Source organism: Microcaecilia unicolor, chromosome 12 (genome assembly GCF_901765095.1).
Source record: "Microcaecilia unicolor chromosome 12, aMicUni1.1, whole genome shotgun sequence".
In the NCBI taxonomy this organism is placed as follows: Eukaryota; Metazoa; Chordata; class Amphibia; order Gymnophiona; family Siphonopidae; genus Microcaecilia; species Microcaecilia unicolor.
In genome coordinates this window covers 102392341-102405051 of record NC_044042.1, presented here as the reverse complement: position 1 = coordinate 102405051, position 12711 = coordinate 102392341, and the positions used below count along the sequence as shown (strand labels likewise).

Below are 12711 nucleotides of genomic sequence, written 5' to 3'. Positions count from 1 at the left end.
GCCAATATCAAATCTGATCATATTATGATCACTGTTATCAAGCGGCCCTTGCACCGTTACCCCCCCCAGGCCTTGGTCTACCATGCCTCCATCCCCTTTAGCCTTTGCTCTCTGCAGCCCTACCCCAGGTTTTTCATTCATGAACACAGAGCTAAAATAATTGTTAAGCAGTTCAGCTTTATCCTTATCTTCCACATATTTCTCTCCCTCAGCTTTGAGCCTCCCAATGCTATTATGGCACTTCCTCTTGTCACTTACATATCTGAAAAAGGTCTTGTCCCCCAATTTTACCGTATTAACTATCTTTTCCTCCATTTGCTGCTTTGCTTTCCTGATAGCTTTTCCAGCTTCTCTTCATTTAGGTATTCTCTCCTTTCTTCATCTTTCTGAGTCGTCTTATAACGTGCAAAGGCTAGCCTCCTTTCCCTTATCTTTTCAGCTACTACTTTTGAGTACCAGAGAGGTCTTCTTTTCCTCTTACTTTTATGTACTTTTCTAACATAAAGGTTAATCGCCTTTAATATAGCTCTTTTCAGTCTCGTCCATTGCTGTTCTACATCCTTCAGCTGTTCCCATCCCGCTAACTGTTCCTTGACAAATTCCCCCATCTCGGCAAAGTTAGTTCCTTTGAAATCCAGGACCTTCAATCTCGAGTGAGCCCTCTCTTCTGTTTTAATATTGACCCATACCATACAATGATCACTAAACGCCAAATGGTCCGCCACCTTGATGTCAGAAACGAACTCGCCATTCGTAAGCACCAGGTCCAGAACAGCTCCATCCCGCGTCGGTTCCGTCACCCACTGTCAGAACAATTCTTCCTGTAGGGAATCTAAGATCTCTTTGCTTCTAGACGACCCCGCAGCCGGGACACCCCAATCAACATCCGGCATATTGAAGTCACCTATCAGTAGTACTTCCCCTTTCCTAGCTATCTTGCGAATGTCTTCAATTAAGTCCCTGTCCATTTCCTCCGACTGTGAGGGTGGGCTGTATATCACTCCGATATAGATACATTTTCCTTTCCCTCTTTCCAGTTTAACCCACAGCGCTTCTTCCATACCCCACATGTCCTGCAGTTCTGTCACTTGGATATCATTCTTAGCATACAGTGGTGGAAATAAGTATTTGATCCCTTGCTGATTTTGTAAGTTTGCCCACTGACAAAGACATGAGCAGCCCATAATTGAAGGGTAGGTTATTGGTAACAGTGAGAGATAGCACATCACAAATTAAATCCGGAAAATCACATTGTGGAAAGTATATGAATTTATTTGCATTCTGCAGAGGGAAATAAGTATTTGATCCCCCACCAACCAGTAAGAGATCTGGCCCCTACAGACCAGGTAGATGCTCCAAATCAACTCGTTACCTGCATGACAGACAGCTGTCGGCAATGGTCACCTGTATGAAAGACACCTGTCCACAGACTCAGTGAATCAGTCAGACTCTAACCTCTACAAAATGGCCAAGAGCAAGGAGCTGTCTAAGGATGTCAGGGACAAGATCATACACCTGCACAAGGCTGGAATGGGCTACAAAACCATCAGTAAGACGCTGGGCGAGAAGGAGACAACTGTTGGTGCCATAGTAAGAAAATGGAAGAAGTACAAAATGACTGTCAATCGACAAAGATCTGGGGCTCCACGCAAAATCTCACCTCGTGGGGTATCCTTGATCATGAGGAAGGTTAGAAATCAGCCTACAACTACAAGGGGGGAACTTGTCAATGATCTCAAGGCAGCTGGGACCACTGTCACCACGAAAACCATTGGTAACACATTACGACATAACGGATTGCAATCCTGCAGTGCCCGCAAGGTCCCCCTGCTCCGGAAGGCACATGTGACGGCCCGTCTGAAGTTTGCCAGTGAACACCTGGATGATGCCGAGAGTGATTGGGAGACGGTGCTGTGGTCAGATGAGACAAAAATTGAGCTCTTTGGCATGAACTCAATTCGCTGTGTTTGGAGGAAGAGAAATGCTGCCTATGACCCAAAGAACACCGTCCCCACTGTCAAGCATGGAGGTGGAAATGTTATGTTTTGGGGATGTTTCTCTGCTAAGGGCACAGGACTACTTCACCGCATCAATGGGAGAATGGATGGGGCCATGTACCGTACAATTCTGAGTGACAACCTCCTTCCCTCCGCCAGGGCCTTAAAAATGGGTCGTGGCTGGGTCTTCCAGCACGACAATGACCCAAAACATACAGCCAAGGCAACAAAGGAGTGGCTCAGGAAGAAGCACATTAGGGTCATGGAGTGGCCTAGCCAGTCACCAGACCTTAATCCCATTGAAAACTTATGGAGGGAGCTGAAGCTGCGAGTTGCCAAGCGACAGCCCAGAACTCTTAATGATTTAGAGATGATCTGCAAAGAGGAGTGGACCAAAATTCCTCCTGACATGTGTGCAAACCTCATCATCAACTACAGAAGACGTCTGACCGCTGTGCTTGCCAACAAGGGTTTTGCCACCAAGTATTAGGTCTTGTTTGCCAGAGGGATTAAATACTTATTTCCCTCTGCAGAATGCAAATAAATTCATATACTTTCCACAATGTGATTTTCCGGATTTAATTTGTGATGTGCTATCTCTCACTGTTACCAATAACCTACCCTTCAATTATGGGCTGCTCATGTCTTTGTCAGTGGGCAAACTTACAAAATCAGCAAGGGATCAAATACTTATTTCCACCACTGTATAATGCCACACCTCCACCCTTTTTTCCTACTCTGTCCTTCCTGAATAGATTACAGCCAGGAAATACAACATCCCAGTCATTGTTCTCTGTGAACCACGTCTCCGTGACCGCCACTAAATCCAAGTCCACTTCCATCATTGTAGCCTCAAGTTCTAGAAGTTTGTTTCCCATACTACGGGCATTGGTATACAAGGCTCTCCAGATTTTACTCTTTTTATTCCCTTCTACAGAGGCATTAGATGTCCTACCTTCCTTGGGGTTAATTATGGCTTTGCGGCCTTTTATACCCATCCCCATCAATTTTAGTTTAAAGCCCTCTTTAGTACTTTAGCCAGCCTGTTGCTGAAGATACTCCTTTCCTTCCTTGACAGATGGACACCATCACTGCTCAGTGCCTCTTGGAAAATCATCCCATGGTCTACGAAACCAAAAGCCCTCTCGTCGGCACCAACCACGCAGCCACGCATTTATCTCCAAGATGCGAGCTTCTCTCATTCGACCTTTACCTTTGACAGGGAGGATTGATAAGAACACCGCCTGTGCACCTAGATGCTTCACCCTCTGACCCAAAGCCATGAAGTCTCGTAGGATACTTACGTAGCTGTATCATTTGTGCCAACATGGATGAGTAGCATAGGAGCGTGGTCCGTAGGCTTGATGAGTCTAGGCAATCTTTCCACAATATCGCAAATCTTGGCACCCGGCAGACAGCACACCTCTCTGGACAACATATCCGGCCAGCAGATGGGCGCTTCGGTACCACTTAGAAGTGAATCTCCAACCACCACTACCTTTCACTTTCTTTGGGCCAATTGTTCAGCTGTGATGGCATTTTTGGTCATTGTTTCCTCCTGTTTTCTAGATGTTTCTAGCTCTTCTACCTCCAGGGCTATAAACTGATTCTTTAGCTGAATAGAAGGTGGAGTTGGAGGATTGATCTTGTGGGACTTGGTGACCTGCTTCCAGCTGAGCTCTGTCTGCCCAAGATCTTCTCTCCCTTTGCTGGAAGTTCTCAATGTTTTGACCTGTGTCTCTGGGTCAAATTTCTGGTTGTCCCAGATGTTTCTTAGCCTTACCACTTCTTCTCTTAGTTCTTGTACTTCTTTCACAAGGGACTCAATGTATGTACATTTATCGCATGAACCCAGAATCTTGTCTTGGTCCAAGGGTTTGATCTTGACAGTGGTAGAAGCTGTACAGAAAGCAGTAGCTTTAGGGGTTCTTTGTTTCTTTACCATAGTTCCAAATGTATGAGCTGTTGTACTTGTGATAATAAAATATGTAGCCTGTTACACAACTACCTGTTATTTCTCCTACTCCTGTTCTATAGGATACAGGGGGTAGGTAGTTGATGTGTAGATTTAGGGTAAGAACTGAGAACCTGTTAAGATTTACTGTGTGGGTGGAATTTTTATGTATGTATCTGACTATTTGAAATTCAGTGATTGAATTTTACTGCCAATACGGTGCTGCCAACAGTGAGAGAAGCTTGATTAACAAGTTTAAGGAATACATAAATGCCAACATGCCCTCTAAGCACTATTCTGCAAACCAAGGATGTTTGATAACAGGAGACGGCATGATGTCACAAGGCTGAAGTCAGTCTCCACCCAGTCCACCCAAGGAGGTTTTAATTCTTTCCAATGAAAGTGATAGGGTAACAAACTCTGCCTATTGGCTTCAGCCCACATAATGGGCCAGATAGACTCATGTAACCTTCTTGCTGCAAAAACCTGCTTAACATATTTGCAAGAGGATGTACAAAGGGCAAAGCATGGGCAGGACACAGGCGGAGCCTTACACTTGTCCACGTAACTTACAAAATACTGTAAGTGATGGGTTCTCGAGGTCCAAAACCCAGCCTGGTTTTCAGGATTTCTGCAATGAATATGTATGAGATCTATTTGCATGCAATGGAAGCAGTGAATAGTCATTGCGGAAATCCCGAAAACCAGGCTGGGGTGTAAGACTGAATTACAGAACCCCTGTTGTAAGTTATGCCAGTATTTACTGCATTTATGTGTACAGCTCTATGGTTGAAACTACTTTGCCTATTACTACTATGTCTCAATTTAAGATGATCATGCAATCTGGTAGAGCCGGATTGATTAATGCAATATCGTTCTTTTAGGATTACCTGAAAGACAATTATGCCAAATCCAAATTATACAGAATGCGGCTGAGATCATGCTGCCCTATTGCTCTTTAAATTGCATTGGCTGTCAGTAAAGCCTAGGATACATTTTAAATTACTGTCATTCGTCTTTAAGGTTCTGTATGGTCGAGGTCTTTAATACCTTCAAGATATAATTTCTGTTTATTCTCCTTCTAGGGCATTGCGCTCTGTTTAGGAAGTTAAATTACGTATTCCAATGATATCAACTTGTCAGAAATCAACTACTGCCTGTCACGGCTGTGGCCGTGACCACCCTCCTACTTACCCTGTTTCTGGGAGTCAGTGTCTGTGCTGGCTTCTGCTGGTCTCTGTGTCTGTCTCTGTCTTAGTTTCTCTCTGGCTCTGTGTGCTGATTGCACTACTGAATCTCACCTGTGTGGGCTTTGCCTCTTCCAAGATGGCTGCCGCCTCTTCGTCTCTGCCAGTATCCAAGATGGCTCCCGCTGTTACTTTCTATGGGATGCCTGCTCTGAGTGTCAAGCCTCTGTTTGGTTGCAAGGTGATTGCTGCACCTGTGGCTCTGGTGTTGGGCTTTATTAGTCATCTGAAGACTACACTCCTGGCCTTTGCATTGCCATTTCCTCCGCAGTGCCTTAGGTCCCGAGGTTAGGGTGCTGTTAGCACCATTTGCTTTCCTTGTCTTTTACTCTGTGGGTCTCCTACCCTTCTGTGGGGTTTCAGCCCTTCTGTGTTTATCGCCTGTGGGTTTCTGCCCTTCTGTGTTTATCGCTTGTGGGTTTCCAGCCCTTCTGTATTTGCTCTGTGTGAGTTTCTTTGTTTGACTAGCTAGCTTAGGCACCGTCTGGCTTGTTGCCTGTGCTTAGCTCTGCTAGTTCTCTGTGTTTGTTCCTAGTGTTAGATTAGCCAGCTTAGCACCGTCTGGTTTGTAGCCTGTGTTTAGCTCTGCTAGTTCTCTGTGTTTGACTTGTTAGCTTGGGCACAGCTTTGTTGTTAGCTGGTGTACAGCTTTACTAGTCTCCTGAGTTTGCCCTGTGTATGTTTCCAGTGCATGACTTGTTAGCTTGGGCACAGCTTTGTTGTTAGCTGGTGTACAGCTTTACTAGTCTCCTGAGTTTGCCCTGTGTATGTTTCCAGTGCATGACTTGTTAGCTTGGGCACAGCTTTGTTGTTAGCTGGTGTATAGCTTTACAGGTCTTCTGAGTTTGCTCTGTGTATGTTTCCAGTGCATGACTTGTTAGCTTGGGCACAGCTTTGTTGTTAGCTGGTGTATAGCTTTACAGGTCTTCTGAGTTTGCTCTGTGTATGTTTCCAGTGCATGACTTGTTAGCTTGGGCACAGCTTTGCATTGTCTGCCTGTGTACAGCTTTCCTGTGTTTTGCTTTATGTATGTTTCGTGTGTATGACTGGTTTGCTTGGGCATAGCTTTCCTACTAGCTTGTACAGTTGACTAGTCTTCTTGTGTTTAGCCTGCTGGTTTTCTGTGTGTGTTTCTTTTGCTTCTGGAGCTTCTGCCCTTGTTCTATCTGTTGCCAGTACTCCTTGGCACTGAGGCTCCAGCTGTAGTCTTGTTCCTTGTCCTGACCATTGCTTTGAATCTGCCTGCTGCCGGAACCCAGACTTTCTCTGCCTTGCCTTCGCCTAGGTGCCAGGGGGCACCCCTGGACCTTTATTCCTGCTGTTCCTGTAAGTCCTACCGGCTGCCAGAACCTGAGGGCTCAACCCGAGGGGGAAGGCAGTCAAGTGTAGGTGAAGCCTAGGTCCAGGGTGTTCCAGTTCCGCGGGTTCCGCTCCAGTGTGTTCCAGTCCAGCGGGTTTCACTCCTGTATGTTCCTGTCCAGTGGGGCCACTCCAGTGTGTCCAGTCCAGCGGGCCCCACTCCAGTGCGCACCCGTCCGGTGCGTTCCAGTTCCGAGTATTCCGGTGTAGAACTCCAGTCCGGAGTTCCGGTCCAGTCTTGTCTCTTCTCTACCTTGTAGGTGATCTTGCCTGCCACTGCCGCTCCACGGTAGTGGCCCAAGGACTCACAAAACCAGTGCTTCTGGGGAAGAAGCCGGACAGTGTGCCAAGGTCCTCGTGCACGCGACAGAATGCAAAGGCCATGAGTCCGGCAAGATCATCTGCCCAGCGGGGACTACCGTCCATGTTCGAGTTCCTCACGAACCATCCGGAGGTAGTCCTTAATTTGTGGTCCGATCCCTATATCAACCCAATTTTTTCTGTGAATCGTTTTTTGACCCTCCGCGACTACCGGAAGAAACTTTTGTCTGATCCAACCCTGAGAGATACTTTGGAAGCGGCAGCTGAGCGAAAGCGTCTCCAGAGGTGTAGGGTCCGCCATAGCCCAGTTTCGGATATTGATCCGTTGACTCAGCTTTATGAATACCGCTACAGACTCCTCGAGGAGCCAGCCCTGCGGGATACTCCAGAAGCGGAGGCTGAACGAATACGCTGTGGAAGGCCCATGCTCGGGGCTTCCCAGCGGGTGGTACAGAACAATCGGGGTACCCCTCGCAGTTCAGCTCCTGTTCGGGATGTCAAGTCCAGCCAAGCTCCTAAGCCGGTCCAAGGGGTACTTCCTACCAAGCCCCTGACCCCAGTTCAAGTAGCGCTGCCTCCTAAGTCACTGAGTCCAGTCCAGGGGATGCTTCATACTGAACCTCCAATTGCAGTCCAAGTAACGATGCCACTTAAGGCTCCGAGTCCAGTCCGAGGGAGGCTTTCGATGGAGCCTCGGATTCCTGTTCAAGTGGTGCTCCAGGTCGAGCCTCCAGTCCTCGTTCAACTGGCACGCCCTCTGAAACCTCTGAGTCCAGTCCGTGGGGTGCTTCTGATGGAGCCTCAGATTCCTATGCAAGTGGCGCTCCAGGTCGAGCCTCCAGTCCTAGTTCAAGTGGCACGCCCTTTGAAGTCTCCGAGTCCAGTCCGAGGGAAGCCTTCGATGGAGCCTCAGATTCCTGTGCAAGTGGCGCTTCGGGTCAAGTCTCCGGTTCTTGTTCAAGTGACCCGTCCAGTCAAGCCACTGAGTCCAGTTCGAGGGGGGCTTCTAACCAAGCCTCCGATGCCAGTCCACAGGGTGGTTCAGGTGGCACCGCCGCTTCCAGTCCAGAGGGCACCTCCTATCAAGCTCCTAAGGCCAGTTCGAATGGTGCTTCAGACCGAGCCTCAGTTAAAGTCCAGTTCGCGGGGCGCTCCCAGCCAAGCTCCTGAGTCCAGTTTGAGGGGCCCTGCCAGTCAAGCTTCTGATTCCAGTCCGGGTTCCAGTCCCGGTTCAACTCCTGTTCAGAATTTTTGTTCCAGTCAAGACTCTGATTCCAGTCCGGGTCCCAGTCCCGGTTCAACTTCTGTTCCAAGTTCCAGTTCTAGCCCAGATGCTGACCCTGCTCCTAGCTCCAGTTCCAGTCAAGATGCTGAATCTGCATCGAGTGCAGAGGTCAGCCAAGATATTGAGTCTGCTCTTGAAGATGAGATGACGTTCCAAGAGGACTGTGATAGACCTTGTTTTGATTCAGCCTGGGAGAAGACCTCCGAAGCAATAGCTGAGAGAAGGTGTGTTCAACGGCTTGGGGCCCGGAGAAACCCATTTTCTGCATTTCAGCCTGCTAGCATGCTCTGGGGATACCAGGGCCGTCTCCTCTTGAAACCTGCTCGGCGGACGCCGCCTAAAGCTAATGCTAGAGAGACGTCCCAGTCCGGCCAGAGGGGTGTGTCCAGCCCTGCAGCTGAATCATTTCCAAGTTCCAGTTCCAGCCAAGATGCTGACCCTGCTCCGAGCTCCAGTTCCAGCCAGTCTGCTGAGTCCGTTCCAAGTTCCACTTCCAGCCAAGATGCTGACCCTGCTCCAGGCTTCAGTTCCGGCCAAGATGCTGAGTCTGCTCCGGGTTCCAGTTCCAGCCAAGATGCTGACCCTGCTCCTGGCTCCAGTTCCAGCCAAGATGCTGAGTCTGTTCCAAGTTCCAGTTGCAGCCAAGATGCTGACCCTGCTCCGAGCTCCAGTTCCAGCCAGGATGCTGAGTCCGTTCCTAGTTCCACTTCCAGCCAAGATGCTGAGCCGGCTCTGAGTTCCAGTTCCAGTCAAGCTCCTGACGCACGCCTGGGTTCCAGTCCCAGTTTGCTTTTTGACTCTAGTCCGGGTCCCAGTCCCGGTTTGCTTCCTGAGTTCAGTCTGGGTTCCCTCGGAGAAGGGTGCCTTTTGAATGTGGTTCCTCTTGATGCATTCAAGTTCCTGAGTTGGCCCAGCGGTGATTGGAAGGAGCCTCCTGTTGACAAGTTCCGCTCCTGTCTGCCAGTTTTGAACTTCTTTGTGACTTCTAGTCCAGTGATCCATGTCTGGGGGTTGAAACCGATCAGAAGGTTTCACCACAGTTACCCCTGGAAACCTGACCTCCTCAGGGAGACCGAGAGGGGGGTCTTGAGGAGGGGGTACTGTCACGGCTGTGGCCGTGACCACCCTCCTACTTACCCTGTTTCTGGGAGTCAGTGTCTGTGCTGGCTTCTGCTGGTCTCTGTGTCTGTCTCTGTCTTAGTTTCTCTCTGGCTCTGTGTGCTGATTGCACTACTGAATCTCACCTGTGTGGGCTTTGCCTCTTCCAAGATGGCTGCCGCCTCTTCGTCTCTGCCAGTATCCAAGATGGCTCCCGCTGTTACTTTCTATGGGATGCCTGCTCTGAGTGTCAAGCCTCTGTTTGGTTGCAAGGTGATTGCTGCACCTGTGGCTCTGGTGTTGGGCTTTATTAGTCATCTGAAGACTACACTCCTGGCCTTTGCATTGCCATTTCCTCCGCAGTGCCTTAGGTCCCGAGGTTAGGGTGCTGTTAGCACCATTTGCTTTCCTTGTCTTTTACTCTGTGGGTCTCCTACCCTTCTGTGGGGTTTCAGCCCTTCTGTGTTTATCGCCTGTGGGTTTCTGCCCTTCTGTGTTTATCGCTTGTGGGTTTCCAGCCCTTCTGTATTTGCTCTGTGTGAGTTTCTTTGTTTGACTAGCTAGCTTAGGCACCGTCTGGCTTGTTGCCTGTGCTTAGCTCTGCTAGTTCTCTGTGTTTGTTCCTAGTGTTAGATTAGCCAGCTTAGCACCGTCTGGTTTGTAGCCTGTGTTTAGCTCTGCTAGTTCTCTGTGTTTGACTTGTTAGCTTGGGCACAGCTTTGTTGTTAGCTGGTGTACAGCTTTACTAGTCTCCTGAGTTTGCCCTGTGTATGTTTCCAGTGCATGACTTGTTAGCTTGGGCACAGCTTTGTTGTTAGCTGGTGTACAGCTTTACTAGTCTCCTGAGTTTGCCCTGTGTATGTTTCCAGTGCATGACTTGTTAGCTTGGGCACAGCTTTGTTGTTAGCTGGTGTATAGCTTTACAGGTCTTCTGAGTTTGCTCTGTGTATGTTTCCAGTGCATGACTTGTTAGCTTGGGCACAGCTTTGTTGTTAGCTGGTGTATAGCTTTACAGGTCTTCTGAGTTTGCTCTGTGTATGTTTCCAGTGCATGACTTGTTAGCTTGGGCACAGCTTTGCATTGTCTGCCTGTGTACAGCTTTCCTGTGTTTTGCTTTATGTATGTTTCGTGTGTATGACTGGTTTGCTTGGGCATAGCTTTCCTACTAGCTTGTACAGTTGACTAGTCTTCTTGTGTTTAGCCTGCTGGTTTTCTGTGTGTGTTTCTTTTGCTTCTGGAGCTTCTGCCCTTGTTCTATCTGTTGCCAGTACTCCTTGGCACTGAGGCTCCAGCTGTAGTCTTGTTCCTTGTCCTGACCATTGCTTTGAATCTGCCTGCTGCCGGAACCCAGACTTTCTCTGCCTTGCCTTCGCCTAGGTGCCAGGGGGCACCCCTGGACCTTTATTCCTGCTGTTCCTGTAAGTCCTACCGGCTGCCAGAACCTGAGGGCTCAACCCGAGGGGGAAGGCAGTCAAGTGTAGGTGAAGCCTAGGTCCAGGGTGTTCCAGTTCCGCGGGTTCCGCTCCAGTGTGTTCCAGTCCAGCGGGTTTCACTCCTGTATGTTCCTGTCCAGTGGGGCCACTCCAGTGTGTCCAGTCCAGCGGGCCCCACTCCAGTGCGCACCCGTCCGGTGCGTTCCAGTTCCGAGTATTCCGGTGTAGAACTCCAGTCCGGAGTTCCGGTCCAGTCTTGTCTCTTCTCTACCTTGTAGGTGATCTTGCCTGCCACTGCCGCTCCACGGTAGTGGCCCAAGGACTCACAAAACCAGTGCTTCTGGGGAAGAAGCCGGACAGTGTGCCAAGGTCCTCGTGCACGCGACACTGCCAGAGAACTTTGACTGCTAGGGGGCTGGATTGGTGGAATGAATTGCCGTATAGTATCTGCAATATCACTTGTTTATCATACTTTAAGAATTATTATTAAGGCTTTATATTTGATAGGTATCTAGACTCAATATGAATTACGATAGTCATAATGGAAATATAAGAGGGATTATCTCTTTGGTAACACAGAAACAGAGAAAAATGTAGGCAGAGAAAAAGTGTTTGGCCTATCCAGTCTGCCCATCTATGCCATCTACTGTCCCAAGCTCTCTTGAATTCAGAAACAGTTTTCATCTCTACCACCTCCACCGGGAGGCCATTCCATGAATTCTTCACCCTTTCCATGGTGAACTATTTGCGCAGGTTACTTCTGAGTCTATCCCTTTTCACCTTCACCCTATGCCCCCTTATATCTTGATTGGGATCCACCTTGAGCCACCTCGGTAAACCAGAATAAAAATTGCAAGATTAGATTAGATAAATGTTAGGTGTGTTGATAACCTGGTTTGGTTAGTGTCCAATAAAAGAACATAGGTGTCTGTTTCTTTACAGAATAGGCTCTTACAAGGTGCCCACTGGATGCCTAGCTGTCGGCACCTAAGAATTACTCTCTGCTTGACTAACAGGAAATGAGAAAGAATTGTGCACATTGCAGATTACAATTCAGGAGCCAGTTTCCTGACAATCATGGAGTTTACCTTCATCGTTCAGGTAGACGGTCTTGTCAAATGTATAATTACTGGAGCCAGTGGTGTTGCTGCTGTCACCGTACCCAGTGAAACTGGCCATCATGTCATTATCAAATGCCAACATGTCCCCCACCAGCGTGCTGTTGGGTGGTGGCCATCTCACACACTTGTTACGCAGGTTCCCCATGAAAAGCTGGAGGCCGATAAGTGCAAAAACAGCGAGACAGAAGATGGTGAGGATCATCACATCAGCCAGCTTCTTCACAGACTGTATCAGAGCTCCGACAATTGTCTTCAAGCCTAGCCAGAGAAGAATAAACATGGTATATGGTCTGCTCATGCACCAGCATGGTGAAGTTTATCCATGCAAGTAGGAACACATAAAAACTGCCTTAACTTGAATGGATACATTATCAGTTAAGTTTAGGGACCACATTTTCAGGGGTCTTACTTACATAGTGGAGCTGAAAATCCACATAAAGATAAGCATATAAGTTTATTAGCTTATCTTTTTGAGGATACTTCCTCACTGTATGAAAGGGCATAACAGTACAATAGCATGCCTTAATGGTAGCCCACATTGATAACATTCCCCCTTAATTAAAGAAAAAAAAAGAAATTATTATTATTATTTATTGCATTTGTATTCCACATTTTCCCACCTCTTTGCAGGCTCAATGTGGCTTACAATGTGTTATTGTTGGTAGATACTAAAATAGGAAATAACTGTTAGTGTTAAATGGAAAGTAGTATCATCGAAGATTAAGCAAATGAGAATAGGTAGAGAACATATTGTTAATAGGTCTAGGTCGAGATTCAAGTAAGTAGGAATGAGCACGGGCATTGTTGATGATAGGCAAGGTTGCTTTGTGTTACATTTCTAGTTGTTGATCTTGTTGGTATGCCTTGTTGAATAGGTTAGTCTTCAGGGATTTCCG

General features: G+C 47.9%; 1 protein-coding gene across 1 annotated transcript in view; it reads right to left on the bottom strand.

The window, feature by feature from the left end:
• Positions 1–12711, bottom strand: part of LOC115482281 (sodium channel protein type 4 subunit alpha-like) — a 295820-nt gene that overhangs the window by 149415 nt on the left and 133694 nt on the right. The window contains exon 7 of the mRNA XM_030221948.1: positions 11783–12073. Coding sequence (XP_030077808.1) covers positions 11783–12073 — 291 coding nt within the window. The remainder of the gene's footprint in view (positions 1–11782; positions 12074–12711) is intronic.